At 44.0% G+C, this 21,890-nt stretch overlaps 1 protein-coding gene across 3 annotated transcripts in view; it reads right to left on the reverse strand.

The window, feature by feature from the left end:
- The window catches only part of LOC130355684 (septin-10-like), a 120,209-nt gene extending 108,570 nt beyond the window's left edge, over positions 1 to 11,639 (reverse strand). The window contains exon 1 of one of the 3 annotated variants that reach the window (XM_056556129.1): positions 11,598 to 11,639. In XM_056556129.1, coding sequence (XP_056412104.1) covers positions 11,598 to 11,624 — 27 coding nt within the window. In that variant the 5' untranslated portion in view covers positions 11,625 to 11,639. Of the gene's footprint in view, positions 1 to 10,906; positions 11,035 to 11,096; positions 11,325 to 11,597 lie in introns of those variants that run through there. The other 2 variants (XM_056556131.1, XM_056556130.1) reach the window with 2 other exon arrangements.
- Between the last annotated feature and the right edge of the window lie 10,251 nt (positions 11,640 to 21,890).

Raw genomic sequence — 21,890 nt, forward strand, 5'->3', positions numbered from 1 at the left:
GCATACCACGGTTACCATAATGGCATAATGGGCAAACCATGGTTCTCAGTCCAGCTACAAAACCGGATACAGAGCAAAAATTAGCCGACTTTAGTCACTATCGGACTCCAGTCAACTCATTCAAATGAGGTAGAGGCCGGTTTTTACATTTTCCCGCCAGATCCAGTAACCGTATAAGCTAAACATGGTGTAAATGCACCCTTAGGATGGTTTCACAAACTGTATTTTTCATGATATGTTTGTTTCCTAAATGCAAAATGAAGCAACTTTTTTATATTCTTTATGAGACATTCCCTACCATTTAGCTGCTACTCAGTGGATGATAAGATAAATCTGTCATATGGATTGTAGACTGGAGAGAAAGAAACCTTGTAGGACAGCTCATACATATTTTAGACAAAGAGGAGAGCAGACAGAATGCAGTCAGCCGGGGCATATCATATATACTGTGGCCCTTATATACTAAGAGTGGAGTGTAGGTTTCTTTGTGGGTTTTAATTCCCTACAATTTTTTTTCCACGGTATTTACTAAAGTTTCCCTATATTTTCCACTTTCCCTACATTTTGCTTTCTTTTACACATGCTCTGATCTGTAGGGTTTTCCTCAGCTGAAATCCACCATATTTTCTGTGGAAACCTTACTAAATATGTTGTGTTTTTGTGAAAATGACGGGAACTTTTTCAATGACCACGCCCCTTTTCAATGACCATGCCCCCTTTTTCACAACAACCACGCCCTTTTTCGGATTTTCTTTGCAAAATGGAAGTTAGTCGGGATCTTTTCAAATCTGGCGCAAATTCTGGCACAAACAGAATTTCTGGCGCACAACCCGACAAAACATGTTGGGTTTGCAATAGTAAATGAGGGCCAGTGTGTGAGTACAGAGCTCATACAGCAAGCTGCAGAAGTCATACAGGCAAATGCAAGCATATGTTTTAATAAAGGCCGATAAAGAAAAACAATGTGCCCAATAATAAGTACAACACAAGAATATAAGACATCCTTCACACATCACACATTTACACGCACTCGATCTGCTGCAAATCTTAAGTTGTAAAATCCATAGTTGTCTACTGCAACTGCAGATTTTTTATGACAATAGGGGACTTTGAGAAGGAATTATTAGATTCCTCATACAGATCAATAGAGTTTCATAGAACTCTATTAATCTGTGTGGTCTGTGCTCATTTGGTTGAGCCTGCTTAAGGCAGGATCAATCAAATACAGATCCACGGAGCCATGGGATGAGAGCGGTCTTTTGTTGAGGGGGCGGGCGTGACGTCACGAGGGGCCGGGCGTGACGTCACGAGGGGGCGGCCGCGAACACGGAAGCCCCCACACAGCGATCGGAGTAATGAACTTCTGGATGCTGCAAGCGGAGCTCCGAAAGGCAGGGCAGCGCACAACCACTTTAAAACTAGAGGTCCGGTGTGAGGTGGGAACCGCGTCCGTCACCTCAAAAATTTACCTGCCTGGCGCCTGGAACTGCATATCACGGGCATCGGGCATCCCTGTATGTATATGATTTCTTTGTAAAATCTGAAATTCTGGATCTGCAATTGCAAATCCGCAACAGATACAAAAAGTAGGGTCACAGTGTATTTTGTTGAGCATCAGCTGCGCATTTTTCTACCCATTGACTTCAATGGGTAGGAAAATACACAGCAAAATACGGCACATGTGATCCTACCCTATAGGATCTGTTGCTAATGTCTTAAAGGGGTATTCCATGATTTTTATTTGTCTATGCTACAGGGGCTGTAAAGTTAGTGTAGTTCATAATATAGCATCTGTACCTGTGTGTGATGGTTTTCTCACAATTCTTATGTGATTTTCACCCCAATATTTATTTTTAACAGCATACAAAATGACTGTTGTCTCCGATTTTTCCCAGGTTGCAATGCAGCCGAGACCTGACTCACTGGTCAGCTGATGACAGGGAGCCTGTCTGCTTCAATGGGTGGAGGGATTGCTTGGTGGAAGAGAGATCAATCTGCAACTAATGCAACAGCTGTAGGCACCCTGATTGAAAAACACAGGTCTTTTGAATGGATGCAGCTCATTTATGTTTCAATGGGTGGGGTGGCTGATGTGTGGGAGGGAGAAAAATGGAATTATGGGATTTGTAGGCAAAAGAAGAAAACTCAAACAGGAAATACAAGTTCACAAAAAGCTAGCCACAGTGTTATGGTAATCCCACAACATAGCCATTTAGCCCCAAGACAAGCGCAGATCCTTCCTAAGCATGTCCATTACTGTCTGGCAGGAACGTACTAAAATCACCTTATGGTGGATAACCCCTTTAATGTCTGATATCATAGGACACTTTCAGAGATCTTGTGGAGACCATGCCTTTTCAGGTCATAGCTGTTTGTTGGCATGATAGAGGCCATACAGCAGAATTCATTGCCCATTGGCTCATATAAAATAAAAATGCATTGCAGCATATACTTTTTTGTTTTTGTTTTTTTTGCTGGGCACAATGACTATTACGAAAAGAAGGTGAGAAGTTCAGCTCGCTGACCAGAAAATTAAAACATAACCTTTACTGTGGACGGTTAAAATCCATGAGGACAAAAATAACTAAATAATGAATAAAAACATCGCGCCGACGCGTTTCGGGCTGCAGATGAGCCCTTAATCATGGCAATGCATAAGCGGACAGTGCCCGTTTATATATGAAGTACCATAATGAAAACATACTGGAGAACCAGTAACCTCGGAGTCCGGCGTCTGACATCAGATCCGGTCCGACAGGCGCGTCACAGCAAGGTAAGAACCAAAGTGGATTAATCGCTAGTGACAGCATACCTAAAATGCGGGCCGGCTGACGGCAGTCGTGGACAACGGGAACAGATAACAATAATTAAAAAATGAATAAAAGTGAATATCATCTGTATATCTAAACATAAGTGCATAGTGCAAAAATATCCCTTCTAGGTTTGAGTATACATAGAGAGGAACGGTAGAAGATCATAAAGGCTGCGGCAAATAAGACGCCGTATGTAACCAGAAAAAACGCTCCAAAATCGCAACAACTAGTATGCGATTTAAAAGTAATAATAATAATTGCACAAATGGCATAATAGAGACATATGGAGATGCCACATTAGTGGGGGAGTTATACCCCATAAAAAAAATAAAAAAAAATAAAAATTAAATAAAAATTAAATAAAAATTGGGGGGGGGGGGGGGGGGGTTGTACTCCATTAATAGATATACATGAGGTCATTCCTAAAATTCAACCCATCTGGTGCACGGCAGTCTAGTGATAAGATCCAGAAGGCTTCCCGTGTGTGGACCAGGTGTTCCCAGTTGCCACCTCTGTGGGGTTGTGACACTTTCTCAATGCCTACAATGGAGATGCTCGTGACATCCCCCCCATGCACATCTCTGATGTGCCTAGATAGACCAGATATAGAGCGGGACTGGAAGGTGCCGGTGGTGGGTTTGCCTCCACGTAAGTGTTCAGCTATGCGTGTTTTAAGCTTACGGGTAGTGGAGCCCACATATTGGAGTTGACAAGTGTTGCAGGTGGCAAGATATATTACATGGTGGACATTACAATTCAGGAGTCCCTTAATTTGATACACTTTCTTTGTGGTGGTAGAAGTAAATGATTGTGTGGCTGTAGCAAATTTGCACATCGGGCAGCGAGGCTGATTACATTGATAGAATCCCGTAGTGGAAAGCCATGTGGCAGAGCTAGTAGTATGTATGTATTCGCTGGGAGAAAGTGTGTCCCTTAAGCACCTCGCTCTTCTCGCCACAAATCTAACTCCCGTTTGCAGTATTTTAGAGACAGTTGGGTCCTGGTGTAAAATGGGTAAGTGACTTTGTATAATTTGCCTTATACTACTGAAATCAGTGGAGAAAGGAGTAGAGAAAGTGATAGGGTTAGTTGTATCATTAGAGTATTTACTGATGACTATTACGCTATTGACAACGACTATTACGCTATTCTATGTAGCAAAAAAAATTAAATAAAATACTTAGTAAACCAGCGATCAGTAAAACTTAAACACAAAATGCAAGATGACCCCAGCTTTAGGTTTAAAATGTTATGGCTGATCAGTGCATATTTTTTCTTCAAAAATATATTTAAATCACAAGCAAAATTGGTCAAAACATGGCTGTTCTGGTGGTCTTGCCTACAATAATTGTGTGATGACATTTATTGTATGTACCATGAACAATGGGGGAGATTTATCAAAAACCTGTCCAGAGGAAAAGTTGCTTAGTTGCCCATAGCAACCAATCAGATTGCTTCATTCATTTTTGAAAAGGCCTGTGAAAAATGAAAGTAGTGATAAGATTGGTTGCTATGGGCAACTCAGTAACTTTTCCTCTGGACAGGTTTTCATAAATCTCCCTCAATATCTTTATTTTATGGTTGCTTTGCACCTTTTTTTAATGTTACTGGCTCAGAGTTTCCTGTACATTGGCGATTTTATCAAAACCTGTGTAGAGGAAAAGTTGACCAGTTGCCCATAGCAACAAATCAGATCGCTTCTTTCATTTTTAAAGTGGCCTGTAAAAAATGAAAGAAGGAATCTGATTGGTTGCTATGGGCAACTGGGCAACTTTTTTCCTCTACAGACGTTTTGATAAATCTCCCCCATGGTGTTTAAAATAATAGGTATCCAATGCACTAGGACAGCCTTTCAAAATAATGTGGTTGCTGACAACTGGATTTAAAGGGGTTATCTGGGAGAAGGAAAAGTAACACTCCACTTTCGCATCCTTGTCGTCACTAACATTGGCAACATTTATGGTATAAATGTAATAAACTATTTAAAAAAGTGTCATAAATTAGGTGGTCTGAGGAAGCGGGCTAGTCTTGTGAAACAGCTGTCACACCTGTGAGTGCTTTCGGCGTCTCAGCCACATGCTTGGTACGGCCGAGTTCACTAGAGATGAGCGAACTTACAGTAATTTCGATTCGTCACGAACTTCTCAGCTCGGCGGTTGCTGACTTTTCCTGCATGAATTAGTTCAGCTTTCCGATGCTCCGGTGGGCTGGAAAAGGTGGATACAGTCCTAGGAAAGAGTCTCCTTGGACTGTATCCACCTTTTCCAGCCCACAGGAGCACCTGAAAGCTGAACTAATTTATGCAGGAAAAGACATCAACTGCCGAGCTGAGAAGTTCGTGACAAATCCAATTTACTGTAAGTTCGCTCATCTCTAGTGTTCACCTATCCTCTTTCTTGCATGGAATAAAGCAAATCTGCACAGACTTTACGGTGAGTGCTGTGCTTTCTTTTTATGGATTAATAAATTAGGTATCACAATAATTCTACCAACCTGCAGAATAATTTAAAGGGGTATTCCGGGCAAAAAGATTTTATTCCCTATCCAAAGGATAGGGGATTAGATGTCTGCTCGCGGGGGGCCCGCTGCTGAGACCCCCCGCGATCTCCCTGCAGCACCCGCATACAATTCGGGTGCTGCAGGGAGATCGCGGGTGGTCTCAGCAGCGGGCCCCCCGAGTTCACACATCTTATCCCCTATCCTTTGGATAGGGGATAAATCTCCAGTTTCGAAAACCTCCGGGTTTCCAGGACTGGGGACGTGACGCCACGACACCTCCATTCATGTCTATTTGACATATTAAGCCCGGGCCTTGGTCTTCTTTCTGGTGACGGGGGCTCAATATGTCAGATTGCCATTCAGCCAATCACTGGCCGAGGTAGGACATTGTTGAGCCACAGCATTACATGTTGACCACAGGAGAACCCAGAAGAGGAGCGCACTGGGGACTGCAGCTGGACAACGGAGGTGCCAGGGGAGAGGCGGGAGGTAAGTAAATGTTTATTTTTTATACGAGACAGAATGGTAAATTTAAAAAAAACCTATCCCAGTGTACTCCTTTAATTCATATATTTTGTGATTAAGGCTCAGCATCTAAAACACTCACTTCTGATATAATCTCATAATACAGAGATCAGATCCTTGCATGTTCACACGCACTATAGTAGCATTCGTTCTTGTGATCAGTAAGGGTCTGATAAAAACTTTTGACATGTCTCTAAGGCATGTCAAAATTATTATAATTTTTTTTTTTTTTTTTGTGAAAGGTAAATTTTAATATGATCAGTGCAAAATCTCCACTAAATTGCCAAAGAGAAATTCGTTGTAACGCTCCACTTTGGCTAATGCGCATAGGTTTCAGACTAGGGATCTGAAACCTAGTCTTTTTAGAACCCCCTCTTTTAAAGCCCATTCAATCAGTAATAAAGAATACTGTCAGGAGAAAATGTATAACTTGGCATATGTGGAGAAGTGACAGCCTTCTTAGCTATGTCAGTGCTCAGTTATGTACAAATTGGGCTGTAACTCCCAAACCAAGACAATGAATGAAGAAGGAAAGGCCCGAGGCTAGAGAGTACAGAGAAGACTGTGTCTGTGCAACAACTGCAGGCTGGGTGTGACTTTTATCACTACTGCTAGTTGTGACATTTCCGTATCACGGCTATGTACTGCTTGGGAGTAGATAACTGTGAGAAATACAGTGACAAGCGTACTGAATGTCATTCATGTTAGATTATGTGCCTGTCTATATGGTATTTCAGTCCTAGAGCGTAGGGCTGGGCGGTGTGACCAAATGTGTGTATCACGGTATTCTTTAAACTTTTGGTGGTTCCACGGTATATAACGGTATTACCTAGCCCCCCCCTCCCCCCCCTCCATATTAATTATCAGCTCACATCCCCATCAGGGTAAATACTCACATGTCCCCCGCAAGCGCTGCCCTCCTCATCCTGTTTGTTGCCGCCGGCGCCGACACTCTATACTGTGCGGTATCCCTATCCCTGGGCTGCAAAAGGTAAACCAAATAAACTTTAATGCACCTACGTCGGCCTTACGCTGGGGACAGGAATGTCGGGAAAGCCGTCAGCCTATCACCGGCCGCAGTGATGTTCCGCCTCGGCCGGTGATAGCCTGACGGCTGTCCGACATTCCCGTCCCCAGGAAACAAGTGTGGCCGGTACCGGACCAACGGGAGGTGAGTTAAAGTTTATTTTGTTTATTTTTTGCAGCACAGGGATACCGCACAGTATAGACCAGTGGTCTCCAACCTGCGGACCTCCAGATGTCCATCTGGAGGTCCGCAGGTTGGAGACCACTGGTATAGAGTGTCAGCGCCGGCGGCCGCAACAAACAGGACGAGGAGGGCAGCGCATGCGGGTGACATTTGAGTAGTACCCTGATGGGGACAGCGCTGGGCTAATAATTAATTGGGGGGGGGCAGAACAGCGCTCGCAGGTCACATATGATTAGTTTCCCGATGTGGGGTCAGCGCAGCGCTGGGCTGATTCATTCATTCCCGAGGGGGAGGGGCCAAACCGGTATTGCAGTATGGGTTAAAATTCATATCGTGCAGCACAAAAATGTTGGTATTCGGTATGAACCGGTATACCGCCCAGCACTACTAGAGCGTATATGACAAGTGTGTGCAATGTAGGTTTTCAGCATAGGAAAACATTGGTTCCTGCTCCATTCTGTCATCCCCTCCTGTGCTTTACTCCTCATTGGTATAGAACCTATATGCTAGAACCAAAAGCAAACACAGTTCACATTTTCTCCCAGATCCATCTGGATCCATTTTCATCACTGGACACATATGCCTTCATAAAGGCATCCACATCTAGTCTATGTTACTTGGGTCATATCCTGACATAACAAATATTAGCAGTAGTTTGTCTCCAAAGCACTGGACCAATGTTCACAAGATAATGTTTCTCTTCATTATGAATCCATTAAAAACTGGCAAAAATAAAACTTCGGTCAATATGGCTTTTCTCTTATAGCTTGACAAAGGCAATATTGGTCAAAACAATGCAGTTATATTTTGCCAATTTATTACTGGATTCATAACAAAAAGGAATTTCAAGAACCAGTAAAGACTTGGCCAATGAGACGATTTAGTGTTTGTTCATCCCATAAATTAAAGACATTTCCCCAGGATATAATTATTGATGGCCTATCCTCAGGATAGACTCGCCCCACCCCCAATGATCAGCTGCTTGAAGACGCCATGCTTGCACGTACCAGCCACTTCGCTGCATAGCTAGGTACTAAACCAGTCCTATGTCCCTTTCATTCTCCCGATCACACCCCACAATCATATAGTAACGGCATATCCTTACAATATGACATGGAAAGACCCCTGTAGTAGCACTGCCAGGATATCCCAGCAGATTAAAGCTAATTGTATCATATTATCAGGACAGCCTGTGTTCTGCTTACTTTTAGGGGATCCTTGAAAGGCTATGTTCCCATTTCGGAATGTCCACATGGAAAATCTCTGTCCGGACATTCTGAAGAATGCATAGGACAGCATAACATGCCGGCACTAGGACCGTACAGGAATGCTCAGTATCATAGACAGCTGTGCATTCAGTGGAGTCCGCAGAAAGACTGAACAGAATCATTCTTTCTGCGGACACAGAAATTCCGCCGTGTGCACAGCGCAGCAGAACCCCTTTAAATTCAACGGGACTCTGCAGCACCCAAATTTCTGTGCAAAATTTCAAGTGGAAATAAGCACAGAAATTACAAGGTGTGAACATAGCCTTACAGAAAAAGGGATTTCTAAAGTGGAGAGCACCATTAACCACAGACACAGAATAGGAGTTTACAATTGTTAAGACAGCAGTTACCTTGATGCCCCAATAAACACTCATGTTGTAGGATATGTCCAGGACTCATCTAGATCATTAAGAAATGTTGTAAATACGTTTCATTTCTTAGCCTGTGTTGGAGCCCATTCACATTAAAGAGTACCTATCATCATCTTAGCTCTCCCTAATTCCCCATCCCCATCTGTCCTTGACTCTGACTAACTCTACCCCTGTCCATTTTTTTCCTCAAAACCCCGATAAATACCTTTTTATTGCTATCTTTGGTAATTCAGTAGCCTGCCATGTGCCAGGGGAGGAAGTGGGCGTGGCCCGGAAGGCACGACGGCATCTGATGCCTGCCGGGGCTCGCTGCTATATACTACAGTATGTCTACTATGAAGGGCAGCGCTCCACTGACTCTGGGCCAGTACGCGCAGGCTCTCCTTGTCGGGGGGGGGGCGCTAAGCCTGAGTCAGGAGTGCGCCCCTCTGAATTACAAGCACAGCGCTCGCTCCCGCCTGTCTGATTGACAGGCGGGGAGCTGCACTAAGCTCCTATGTGTCCTGGGTGCAGAGTAATTTCGGACTCATGCCCTGAATCTGAAAATATTAGAAATGCTTGCGGCCCGGCCAGGACTGCTGTTTTTTAAACTTAAAAAAAAAACATGAAAGGAGGCAAAATTTGTAAATAAAAGCAATTGAAAAGTTGTTCAGTAGGGCTCTATCTTTAATATATAAAAAGTTTGCTTCATGAGAGATACACTTTAAAGGGGCTATTCACAAAGCAGAATTTCTGCTTGCAGAATTCCGCCTCAAAGTAAAGCCCATAGACTTCTATGGGATTCCGCACTCCCATTCACACTTCTAAATTTTCGCTTACCGTATTCCGCTGGCGGAATTCCACAAGCAGAAATTCAGAATTGTGAACGGGAGTGCGGAATCCCATAGAAGTCTGTGGGCTTTACTTTGAGGCGGAATTCTGCAATTCTGTGTAAGCTCCGGGCAGAATTTCTGCCGGAAATTGAGCCGGCTGCACTAGGACCGCGCGGACTGCATTGCCGTCTCCATAGATGGTAATGCATTTCTGAGCAGATCTCCCAAAAGATCCACCCAGAAATGCAATGCCATCTATGGGGGCAGCAATGCAGTCCGCTTGGTCCTTGCACCGCCTGTGGGATCTCCTGCAGAAATTCCGCCCAGAAATGTTGCAGTGTGAACCAGGCCTAAGTATTCTCCAAGCAGAATTCCGCTTGGAAAATATGGTGCAGCAGCCAGCCTCCCATTGTTCTCAGTAGGATTCTGCTGCACCATTCACACTCCAAAATTTTCTTTGCGGACGTTCCACCACCGCTCTGAAATGCATTGCCGTCTATTGAGACAGAGCATTTCCAAGCGGTCCTAGCTCCGGGCAGAGATTCGGTAGTGTGACTGAGCCCTAAGGCTGCATGCACATTGACATGTTGCTTTTTGTATTTACACGATCCATGGTGAATAGGATATATCCGGGGTAATCCATCATGACTTGTTAACAATCAAATTGCTTCTTTCAGTTTTAAAAAGCCTCTGAAAAGAAGAAGCACGCGATTGGTTGCTATGGGCAACTGCACCACTCCTTTACACAGGTTGGGATAAATTTCCCAATGTTGCAAAAATTGCAATATAAGGTGGGGTGTATGAATAAACCCTTCAGACCCTACCTCTGTCCTCATTACAGCAGTGAAGATACATTGTACCAGCCAGTGACCAGTAAGTGGGGCGTGCCATCCGTGCTGGCACTGACACCATAGGGCAGTGTTTCCCAACCAGTGTGCCTCCAGCTGTTGCAAAACTACAACTCCCAGCATGCCCGGACAGCCGAAGGCTGTCCGGGCATGCTGGAAGTTGTAGTTTTGCAACAGCTGGAGGCACACTGGTTGGGAAACACTGCCATAGGGTATCATGGGGGCATCAGTGCTTGAGTGGTAGAGGATTTCATGGGCTAAGTTTTATAACTAGTGTTCCTCCAGCTGTTTCAAAACTATAACTCCAAGAATATCATGTACAGTACAGCAATGCATTAGGGAACAGGAGAGACAGTCCTGCCCTAAGTACAGTAAATGTTGGGTCCCCACTAATGGAAGTAAGAAGAGTATCGGAGCAGCAATCCTATAGGACCCCCATATTATACACAGTCACCCCTACCCCCCATGCCCCCTGGATGGGCACCGCTCTTGGGTGTGCCCCATTACAAGTCCCCCAGTACACAGGACGACACTTTGTCAGGGCTCGGGCTCACACTTACCAGATGCCGGGAGAGATCAGGCGAAGCGTCCATAACTTGTAGAGCCGAGCTCACACTCCCGCCCCGCTCCCTCCTGGCACTGTCCGGCCTCACCGCCCCGCCCCGAGCGCAGCTCTACGGCCCCTCCCCCTCCCGTACTGTACTCACAACGCCGGGTGCCAGCTGCAGGACTGGTACCAGTCACCCATACCTGTAGAGGAGCCCGCCTGGTAAACAACGCTTCTGGGGCTTTTTTTCTTCTACCTCTCAAGTGTCTGCTGCCCTAGAATGCCAACCTAATTAAGCCACCACAGTACTCCATAACAATGCCACAGCATGCCATTACTGTGCCAGCCAGTGTGGTAGGTGTTTAATGCAGGCTAGCTGGGAGTAGTAGTTCTGCTAATGGGCACTGTTATGAAAAAGAACAAGAAAAATCACATGTGGTGGAAACATATGGGGAGATTTATCAAAACCTGTCCAGAGGAGTTGTGCATAGCAACCAATCAGATCGCTGCTTCTTTCATTTTGCAGAGGCCTTTTCAAAAATGAAAGAAGCCATCTGATTGGTTGCTATGGGCAACTCAGCAACTTTTCCTATTGACAGGTTTTTCATAAATCTTCCCCATAATGTAAGTCAGCGCTTGATAAATTTGCTATAAAAGTTAGGCGCCAAGATAACGTGACGTCATATGATCAGTCATTAGTGTACCCTTGTCTCTCCATGTGTCACAGTCATTAGTGTCCCCCTTGTGTCAGGATCATTAGTGTCCCCCCTCATCTCCCCTTATTTTTCACTATCATTAGTGTCCCCCTCATCTCCTGTCATCTGTCACTATCATTAGTGTCCCCCTCATCTCCCCTTATGTGTCACTATCATTAGTGTCCCCCTCATTTCCTGTCATCTGTCACTATCATTAGTGTCCCCCTCATCTCCTGTCATCTGTCACTATCATTAGTGTCCCCCTCATCTCCTGTCATCTGTCACTATCATTAGTGTCCCCCTCATCTCCCCTTATGTGTCACTATCATTAGTGTCCCCCTCATTTCCTGTCATCTGTCACTATCATTAGTGTCCCCCTCATCTCCTGTCATCTGTCACTATCATTAATGTCCCCCTCATCTCCCCTTATGTGTCACTATCATTAGTGTCCCCCTCATTTCCTGTCATCTGTCACTATTATTAGTGTCCCCCTCATCTCCCCTTATGTGTCACTATCATTAGTGTCCCCCTCATTTCCTGTCATCTGTCACTGTCATTAGTGTCCCCCTCATCTCCCCTTATGTGTCACTATCATTAGTGTCCCTCTCATTTCCTGTCATCTGTCACTGTCATTAGTGTCCCCCTCATCTCCCCTTATGTGTCACAATCATTAGTGTCCCCCTCATCTCCCCATATGTGTCACTATCATTAGAGTCCCCCCTCATTTCCTGTCATCTGTCACTGTCATTAGTGTCCCCCTCATCTCCCCTTATGTGTCACTATCATTAGTGTCCCCCTCATCTCCTGTCATCTGTCACTATCATTAGCGTCCCCCTTATCTCCTGTCATCTGTCACTATCATTGGTGTCCCCCTCATCTCCCGTTATGTGTCATGATCATTAGTGCCCCCCCTCGTCTCCTGTCATCTGTCACTATCATTAGTGTTCCCCTCATCTCCTGTCATCTGTCACTATCATTAGTGTCCCCCTCATCTTATTTGCCATGGTGACCTGACGCCTAGGATTTGTCAAGCCCTGAGGTAAGTCTATGGGCCGTCCAGGTCTCATAGACACAGATCTCCTTGCTCGTTCTCGTCATCAGTCGGGCTCTAAACATTCAGACCCTGACCGATAAAACTTTTCATGTATCCCTAGGTCATGGCAGAAGATGTTCAATTGACAGGTACGCTTTAAAGGAGAAATGCAAAGGAAAACTTTTAAAGAGTAGCTCCCAACATCCTTTTTTTTTCTGTCCCTGCCTATTGCCCATCTATTCCTAACCCCCTCCCTGCCTTTAAATTTTTTTTTTACTATCTGAGAAATGCCTTTTTGTCTACCTGGTAGTGTGCTCACTTTCCAGGCAGACTTCCCCAGCAGGTACGACGTCACTGATGCCTGCTGGGGGGGCTGACTTCCGCCCATAGCTCATCTATACAGGGTGCCTCCAGCTGTTGCACCACTACAACTCCCAGCTTGCCCTGACATCTATTGGCTGTCAGGGCATGCTGGGAGTTGTAGTGGTGAAACAACAGGAGGCACCCTGTGTTAAAAATAATTGTTAAGACCATGGCCGCGGCGCTACCCCGAACCCCGCTCTCTGCAGCGCCACCCCGAACCCCGCTCTCCGCAGCGCCACCCCGAACCCCGCTTCCCCCCTCCCCCCGAAAAAGACATACCGAAGTGCAGGCAGACAGGAACCCTGCACTCCCCCCCCCCCCCCCCCCCCAAAAAAGATATACCGAAGTGCAGGCAGACAGTCCTGAGGCCGCAGCAGCGACGCGTATATGCCGGGAGGCGGGGCCAGCGTGTGAGGCCAGGGAGCCAGTGCGTGTTTTCAGTGCTCGCTCCTGCCTGTCTGATTGACAGGCAGGGAGCGAGTGCAGGCTGAATGAATTAGGACCGATTGCTTGGCCGGCATCGGTCCGAATTCAAGCGTGACATCACGCCAGGCTGCAGTCGACCACTAGGAGGGAGACCCCTAGTGGCCGGTTTACAAATGTAAAAGAAACCGTTTTAATAATAATAATAAAAAAATAAATAAAATAATGAAACTATATTAGAGATATGTTGTAGTATATAAGTACTACAACATATAAAAAAAAATGTTGGTGACAGTGCCCATTTAACTCCTCCTGTGCCCGGGCTGCAAAAACAAAAAAACTTTAACTCACCTTCCTACGTTCTCGCGTTGCGCCGATATCGGCATCCCGTTCCTCTGGGGCTTCTCGGGTCCCTGCTTCTTAGGCTCGGAATGTCACACTGCAGTCAACATATTACCTGCTGCAGCGATATGCTGCCTCGGCCGGTGATAGGCTGAGAGCAGTGTCATATAAGAAGCTCGGGTCCCGCCTTCTTCCTGCTGCCCGGGCTCCTTACATGACACTGCGCTCAGCCTATCACCGGCCGAGGCAGGATATCGCTGCAGCAGGTAATATGTTGACTGCAGTGTGATGTTCGGAGCTTAAGAAGTAGGGACCTGAGCAGCGCGGGAGGAACAGGACGCCAATATCGGCACAACGGGGGAATGTAGAAAGGTGAGTTAAAGTTTTTTGTTTGTTTTTGAAGCCCGGGCACAGGGGATGTTAAACATTTTCTGCCGCATTTCTCCTTTAAGGATCCAACAATTCATTAACTGCAATTCTACATACATTGAATATGTTTTACAAAAACTATGTAGCCTCAGGTGCCCTGATTCCAATGCTGTTTTATTTTGCTGCTTCCTCCTGAGATAAAGGGAATATACTATTTGGTTGTCTGTCTTTTGTTTGCACTTTTCTCCAGTTTTGTTTGCACTTTGCGGGTCAGGTGCGGCTGGGATATGGGAGGGCCCGATTTTCCCATCTCCCAGCCGGATCCGGTCCCCATATTGAACAATCGTGGTATGAATGCACCCTTAGAGGGTGTGATTATTGGGGTGGAGGAGCAAGAATCAGGTTTACACTCCCTTAAGCCTAGCATTCATATGCAGTTATTTTTATACTAACCACATGTCCATTTTTTATTAATTGTATTAATTAATATTTTTTTAATTAGCACAATAATGTCCAGGTTACATAGGGATTAAAAAACAAAGACTGAGCAAAGTCAGCTCAATGGACTTCAATAACATCATACAAATCGAAGATAGGTACATGAGGCAAATATAAATCATATAATGAATGAGAATACCGATAATGTATGTTCCATTGGGGAGCATGAGGTTGTACACCATATGCAAGGACATACAATTGGATCAAAATTAAAATATGGCGAGCATTGGAGACAGACATATAGAGACACCGTAAGGTACCTGTATATAATTACCTATAAATTACCAAGGTCGCCTCCATTATGGTTCACAAAGTTAAGGGGTGAAGACGCGCTACCAGGGCACCACATGTCTTTTTTAACATCGGAATTTAAACTAATACATACATTTTGAATATATTTACAAAACATTTTTTTTAACAATCTAGGGTAAATCTATGTGATGGTAAATACTTTCATGTCAAAAAATGCAAAAACATTACAGGGGTGATATTTTTATAAACAGAATCAGAACCAGATTATGTTTGCTTCATTTACTGATAAGCCAATAAAGTACTGACTGACTCCTATAATACGTTGTCTTTATTTATCGTCACATAGATTTTTTTTCTGGCTTACACGGTACCATACTATTTTGAGCAAACACCCCAGGGTGAAGATAATCTCATTGACATCATGCCATGACTGGACCCTCAATACATATGCTAAATTATATTAAATAATGATAAAACAAACATCATTGCCATTTTTTTTTTTGTAATAAATATATTCTACACTGCGGATTATTTTTAATCCCAAACTGAGTGAATTGTTACAGCAGGAAAAGCACTATTCTTCGAAACAATGTAATCCCGATGGAACCTTTTATAACCCAATCGGTCTGTTGACTGTTGTTGGCATCCTTTATACCATGTACAAAGGGAAGCTGTGACACAGATGTGAGAAATGACTTATTTGCAGCTCCTGTTAGGCTGGGTTCACACCACGTTTTTGCAATACAGTTTCCGTATCAGGTTTTTGATTTAAAAAAAAAAAACGGATTCCTCAAAACCTGACTAAACTGTATCAAAACGTGTGTACAAATTTTTATCTGTATACGGTTTGAAAAACGATGTCCGGTTGCATCAGTTTTTGAAGAAAAAAAAGTATACGTTTTTAACTTTTCACTCCATTATGAATAAAGTTTCACTTGTTTGATTGAAATTCCAAGAAAAAAAACTGTGCAAAGTCAAAAACCACATGGTGAAAACCGCATGGAACCGTACGCACATACGGATCTGTACGTTTCCCATTGACTCCCATGTTTTAAAAACGTATACGGTTTAATACGGTTTTTCACCCGGACCAAAAACCGTAGTAGGCCACGGTTTTCTGTCAGAAAAAAAAAGTAAAGTAAAAACGTATAGTTTGAAAAACGGAGACAACCGTATACATTATGGTGCATACAGTTTTGAATGGGAAATCTATGGGCACGGTTTTCTGTACGGTTGCATACGTTTTTTTTTTTTTTTTTTATGAAACCATGTAGCAAAATTGTGGTGTGAACCCACCCTTACAGATTTAGCTCTGCCCGCCCCAAGATAGCATGCAATTTATAGTGCTGGTATTCTCTCCAGAACATTGGGTTAGTGATATATACAGTGAGGACTACTGCACTCTGCATAATTCTCATGATCTCCTCTAGTGACTCCTAAAAGTATATTAGGTACATAGCTGTTGCACCTGATAGCTGGCGCGTTAGGGTATATTCACGCGCCAGAATGTTCGCACATCCGCACCAATTTCGCGACTGCATTCATTTGGGTGATTTCTGGCATGAAACCCGTGTGGATTCTGTGCGGAATCCATGCAGGATCCGCATGCTGAAATTCTGCCGTGTGAATATAGCCTAAGGTGGCCAAACATTTCTCCTACTGAGACGGGATGAGATGGAGATTGGCTGAGCTAGCTGATCTTCATCCCTGTTGGTGGGAACCAGTGTATTCTAGGGACAGGTGAGTAACTGCTCTCCAGGAGATCCCAGACTCCAGTAGTCCAAACTTTTACATTATATAGTAAAATGAACAAAGCCATTAAAAAAGTAAAAATGTTCCTGACAAGATAAGCCCTGAACCACTGAACATGGAAAAATGATATGGTTATGGCTCTTGGAAGGCAAGGAGGAAAAATATTAACGCACAGAACAAAAATCGCTGTGGTGGTAAGGGAATAGGCATAAGGCTATCCTTGATTTAAAATAAGGTCAGGGTGGGACTATTAAAGGAAAACTTTCAGCCTGTTCACCCACACTAAACCCAATACACTGGGTTATAGTGTGGGTGAACAGGATTCTAACGAGGGGTCACTTAGTTAAATTGCTTCAGTAGGTCCTGAGATATCAGTATTCCGTTCTTGTATTCAGGGAGCTGCCCTGTGGATGGCTGCTTCTGTCTCCCTCTGTTACCTCCAAATACCGCCCTTGCTATTTAAAGGGGTACTCCGGTGGAAAACTATTTTTTTTTATTAACTGGTGCCAGAAAGTTAAACAGATTTGTAAATTACTTCTAGTGTGAAGCCTAATTAGGCTGTATTTGTGAGAGGGGCGGGAACATTTCCACCCCCCTGCACGTCAAGGCGGCACATAAGGGGTTGTGGGCGGGGGCAGGGGTATATAACGCCCTGCCTCCTATCGTGGGGCATTCTTTCTTCTTTCCTTTTCTTCATTTCATCCATTACAGGGCATGCCCTCTTAAGGCGTGGCCTCCGTCGCGGTCATTGGGCACAAGTCAGACCGATATGTTATACAACAAGTAAGTATATATCATTGTTATCATGAGCACGAATGTGTAGCCCCAATCACAATTAAAAAATCTTAATCCTTCCAGTAGTTATTAGCTGCTGAATACTACAGAGGAAATGTTTTTCTTTTTGGAACACAGAGCTCTCTGCTGAATCACGAGCACAATGTTTGTCCCTAATTCATGAACAAGAATAATCATGGTTTCTTTCATGGATTTAGACAAAATTCGCTCTCTAAAGAAAATGTTTAGGACCCCCCAACAACTTATACAATAAAGGTTCTGTATATCAAACCATCTAGACTTAGTTTTCTATTTAAAGGGGTATTCCAGGAAAAAACTTTTTTTTTTTAGATCAACTGGCTACAGAAAGTAAAACCTTTAAAAAAAATTCTTAATCCTTCCAATAGTTATCAGCTGCTGAAGTTGAGCTGCTCTTTTCTGTCTGACAACAGTGCTCTCTGCTGACACCTCTGTCTATCTCAGGAACTGTCCGGAGCATATGAGGTTTGCTATGGGGATTTGCTACTACTCTGGACAGTTCCCGAGACAGGTGTCATCAGAGAGCAGTTAGGCAGAAAAGAACAACTCAACTTCAGCAGCTGATAAGTACTGATTAAGGATTAAGATTTTTCAATAGAAGTAGTTTACAAATCTGTTTATCTTTCTGGAACCAATTGATATATAAAAAAAAGTTTTTGCCTGGAATTCCCCTTTAAGGAAGAGCTAGCTAATGTCATTTCAATCACATTCAGAGCAATAGCAGCTACTTAGTATGTTTATTTGACAGAGTTGGTAGCTCAAGTTTTCTCAAATATTTCTATTCATCTTTACAACAGTTTGACTTGGATGCATACAGATGATTAAAGCGGTTGTCCCAGCTTGTTATTACTTGGTTTTCCGGCTCCTCTGGCCTGTTTGCTGCATCCGGAGGTGGTTGAAAAATCTGAAAGCGGCCGAAGCAGGGCAGTTATGCAATTTGATTAACGCTTTATGATTTTAATAGGAGTTGGCGCAAACGGCATAGCCCAATGAATTACACTGTTTACGTAACTCGGGGAGCTACCAGCGTAGCTCGTGGGGCTATGTCATTTGCGTAACTCTAATTAAGGTCAATGGGAGTTACACCAATTTCTTTTTTTAAACTGTAGTTTTTATTAACCCCTTAAGGACTCAGGGTTTATAAGTTTTTGCACTTTCGTTTTTTCCTCCTTACCTTTTAAAAATCATAACCCTTTAAATTTTCCACCTAAAAATCCATATTATGGCTTATTTTTTGCGTCACCAATTCTACTTTGCAGTGCCATCAGTCATTTTACCCAAAAATTCACGGACGAAACGGAAAAAAAATCATTGTACGACAAAATCGAAGAAAAAACGCAATTTTGTAACTTTTGGGGGCTTCCATTTCTACGCAGTGCATATTTCGGTAAAAATGACACCTTATCATTATTCTGTAGGTCCATACGGTTAAAATGATACCCTACTTATATAGGTTTGATTTTGTCGTACTTCTGGAAAAAATCATAACTACATGCAGGAAAATTTATACGTTTAAAAATGTCATCTTTTGACCCCTATAACTTTTTTATTTTTCCACCTACAGGGCGGTATGAGGACTCATTTTTTTGCGCCGTGATCTGAAGTTTTTATCAGTAAGATTTTTGTTTTGATCGGACTTTTTGATCACTTTTTATTCATTTTTTAATGATATATTTTTATAGTTCGGACATTTACGCACGCGGCGATACAACATGTTTATTTTTTTTTATTTACACTGTTTTATTTTTTTTTATGGGAAAAGGGGGGTGATTCAAACTTTTATTAGGGAAGGGGTTAAATTACCTTTATTAACACTTTTTTTTTACAGTGTTATAGGTCCCATAGGGACCTATAACACTGCACACACTGATCTCTCATGCTGATCACTGGCATGCATTAACATGCCTGTGATCAGTGTTATCGGCGCTTGACTGCTCCTGCCTGGATCGGACACCGAGGAGGCAGGTAAGGGCCCTCCCGGTGTCCTGTAAGCTGTTCTGACGCCGCGATTTCACCGCGGCGGTTCCGAACAGCCCGACTGAGCCGGGATACTTTCACTTCAGACGCGGCGGTCAGCTTTGATCGCCGCGTCTGAAGGGTTAATACAGGGCATCACCGCGATCGGTGATGTCCTGTATTAGCTGCGGGTCCCGGCCGTTGATAGCCGCGGGACCGACCCGATATGACGTGGGGACACCGCATGACCCCGCGGCATATCGCGTGAGCCGGCGGAGGACATAAATATACGTCCTGCATCGTTAAGGAGTTAAAGAGTTTTAGTTTTTGTTCAAACAAAGAAAATACAGTAACAGTAATACAAAATGCAAGAAAACACGGAATGGGAAAACCCAAAGTTTAAACAATCAAAAAATATAGTATCCAGTATCAAACCAAGGGAAAAGAATAAGGCGATATGAGTACTACGCAAAAGGCTCAGGACAGACAAAAGAACAACACAACATAAAAACAAATCCACACTTATACCAAGGAAACAAAGGGAAGGAAAGGACAATACGATAACAAGGGGAAGCCACTCAAGGGGGTTGACCATCAGTAAAGCGATCCCATGGATCCCAAATCGACAGAAACAACGGCACAGTATTATTAAGCGAGGCAGTCAAGGGCTCCAGGGATCGGATCTCACGCACACGGGCTAACAAATTACTCTCCGATGGTGGAAGCGCTCGCTTCCAGTATTTAGCTATCAGTGTTTTGGCAGCCAAAACAATATGCAGAAGCAATTTAAGCATCTTCTTGGACAGGGCATTATGAGATAGATGCAGGAGATTCACTAGAGGATCAAGGGGGACAGCAACCCTAAAAACTGAGCTAATTAAACGGGCTACCACCCTCCAAAATCACCCTATGAGCGGAAAGGACCAGAAGATATGAAATGTCGACCCAATTCCCACCCACAACGCCAGCACTGTGGAGGAATGGAAGGGTTCAATCTGTTAAGGAGTACAGGAGTGTGATACCAACAATAAGCATCTTGAACTGGGTTTCCTTATAAGCCGTGCAAATTGAGGCCTTAGAGGCCCTTTACCAAATTACCCTCCATTGAGGAACAGTAATACAGGTATTCAAAACCTCCTCTCAGCAGCTCATATAGCGATGATTGGGTACAGCTCCTCCCAAGGCAGAGTTGATAATAGAGTAAATAGCGGAGAGAAGGCCTTTCCCTTGTGGTCCCCGACGGCACAACTGTTCAAGGCTTGTGAGCAAAGAGACCACCGGGGAGCTCAAGGAAGAGGACATATAATGACTAAGCTCAGAGGAGGGAAGACCATAACGAAACATCAGCTGATCAAACGATACAAGGGTGCGTGAACGGAAGTGCACTACATCAGCCCAACAAAAAAGCCCTCTAGAACCCCATTCCCGCACCCTGGCAGAGGTTAAGCCCCTTGAGAAGCTGGGGTGGTAGAGAAATGACCTCATAGGGGAAGCCAAGGAGGCCAATTTAAACTTAACCGAACAGTAATTCCAAACATACCGAGAAAAGGCTATCAGACCTAGAAGAGGGCCTAAGGAGGGAGATGAAATAGGAAGGGTCCAAAGAAGTGAGTTAGGATGAACAGGGGCCAACCAGAGCTTCTCCAGCTCCATCCATCTGCTATAGGCATGATATGAGGACCACGCCACTAAGTGGCGTAAATGGGCCGCCCAATAATATTGCTTATATTCGGCTCAGCGAGACAGCCAAAGGAGCTGTTGTCCATCATTACTGACATAGGGAGAAGATGTCTCTTGGCGTCCCAAATAAAACGAAAGATAGCTGACTGAAAGGAGCGAAGAGCAGCAAGGGGGACTCGGACAGGAAGCGTCTCAAAAAAATACAGCAATTTCGGAAGGATAGTCATCTTAACAGCAGCTAAATGTCCAAAAAATTAGATATATTGGGGCCTCCATTTCTCCAAGAGCCCTCGTAGTTCCTGAAGCAAAGAAGGAAAGTTAGCAGAATAAAGGGAAGCATAGTAAGAAGTCAAGAAAACCCCAAGATATTTAAGTTTAGAGGGAGACCGCGGGAAAGAGAAATTAGCCTGGAGAAGAGAGGCCAGAGGAGGGGGGGAGATTCAGAGGCATAGCCTCAGTCTTAGAGAGGTTAACTTTATAACCCGAAACAATCCCATAGGAATGTAGGGTCCGATAGAGGGCAGGGAGAGAAAGGAGAGGACGAGTAAGGGTCAGAAGAACATCATCCGCAAACAAAAATATCTTATAGTCCCTATCGTGTAGACGGACCCCAGAGATGTCCGGGTCACCCCGGATCAAGGCAGCCAGAGGTTCAATACAAAGTGCAAATATCAGGGACGACAGTGGACAACCCTGCCTGGTTCCATTAAACGGGAAAGCTTGGGGAAGTAACATGAGGAAGTTTAATAGAGGCTGTGGGAGAAGAACACAGACCCAGCAAGGCAGTCAGAAAAGGCCCTAAGATCCCAAATTTCTGTAGA

This window comes from Hyla sarda, chromosome 2 (assembly GCF_029499605.1).
Source record: "Hyla sarda isolate aHylSar1 chromosome 2, aHylSar1.hap1, whole genome shotgun sequence".
NCBI lineage: Eukaryota > Metazoa > Chordata > Amphibia > Anura > Hylidae > Hyla > Hyla sarda.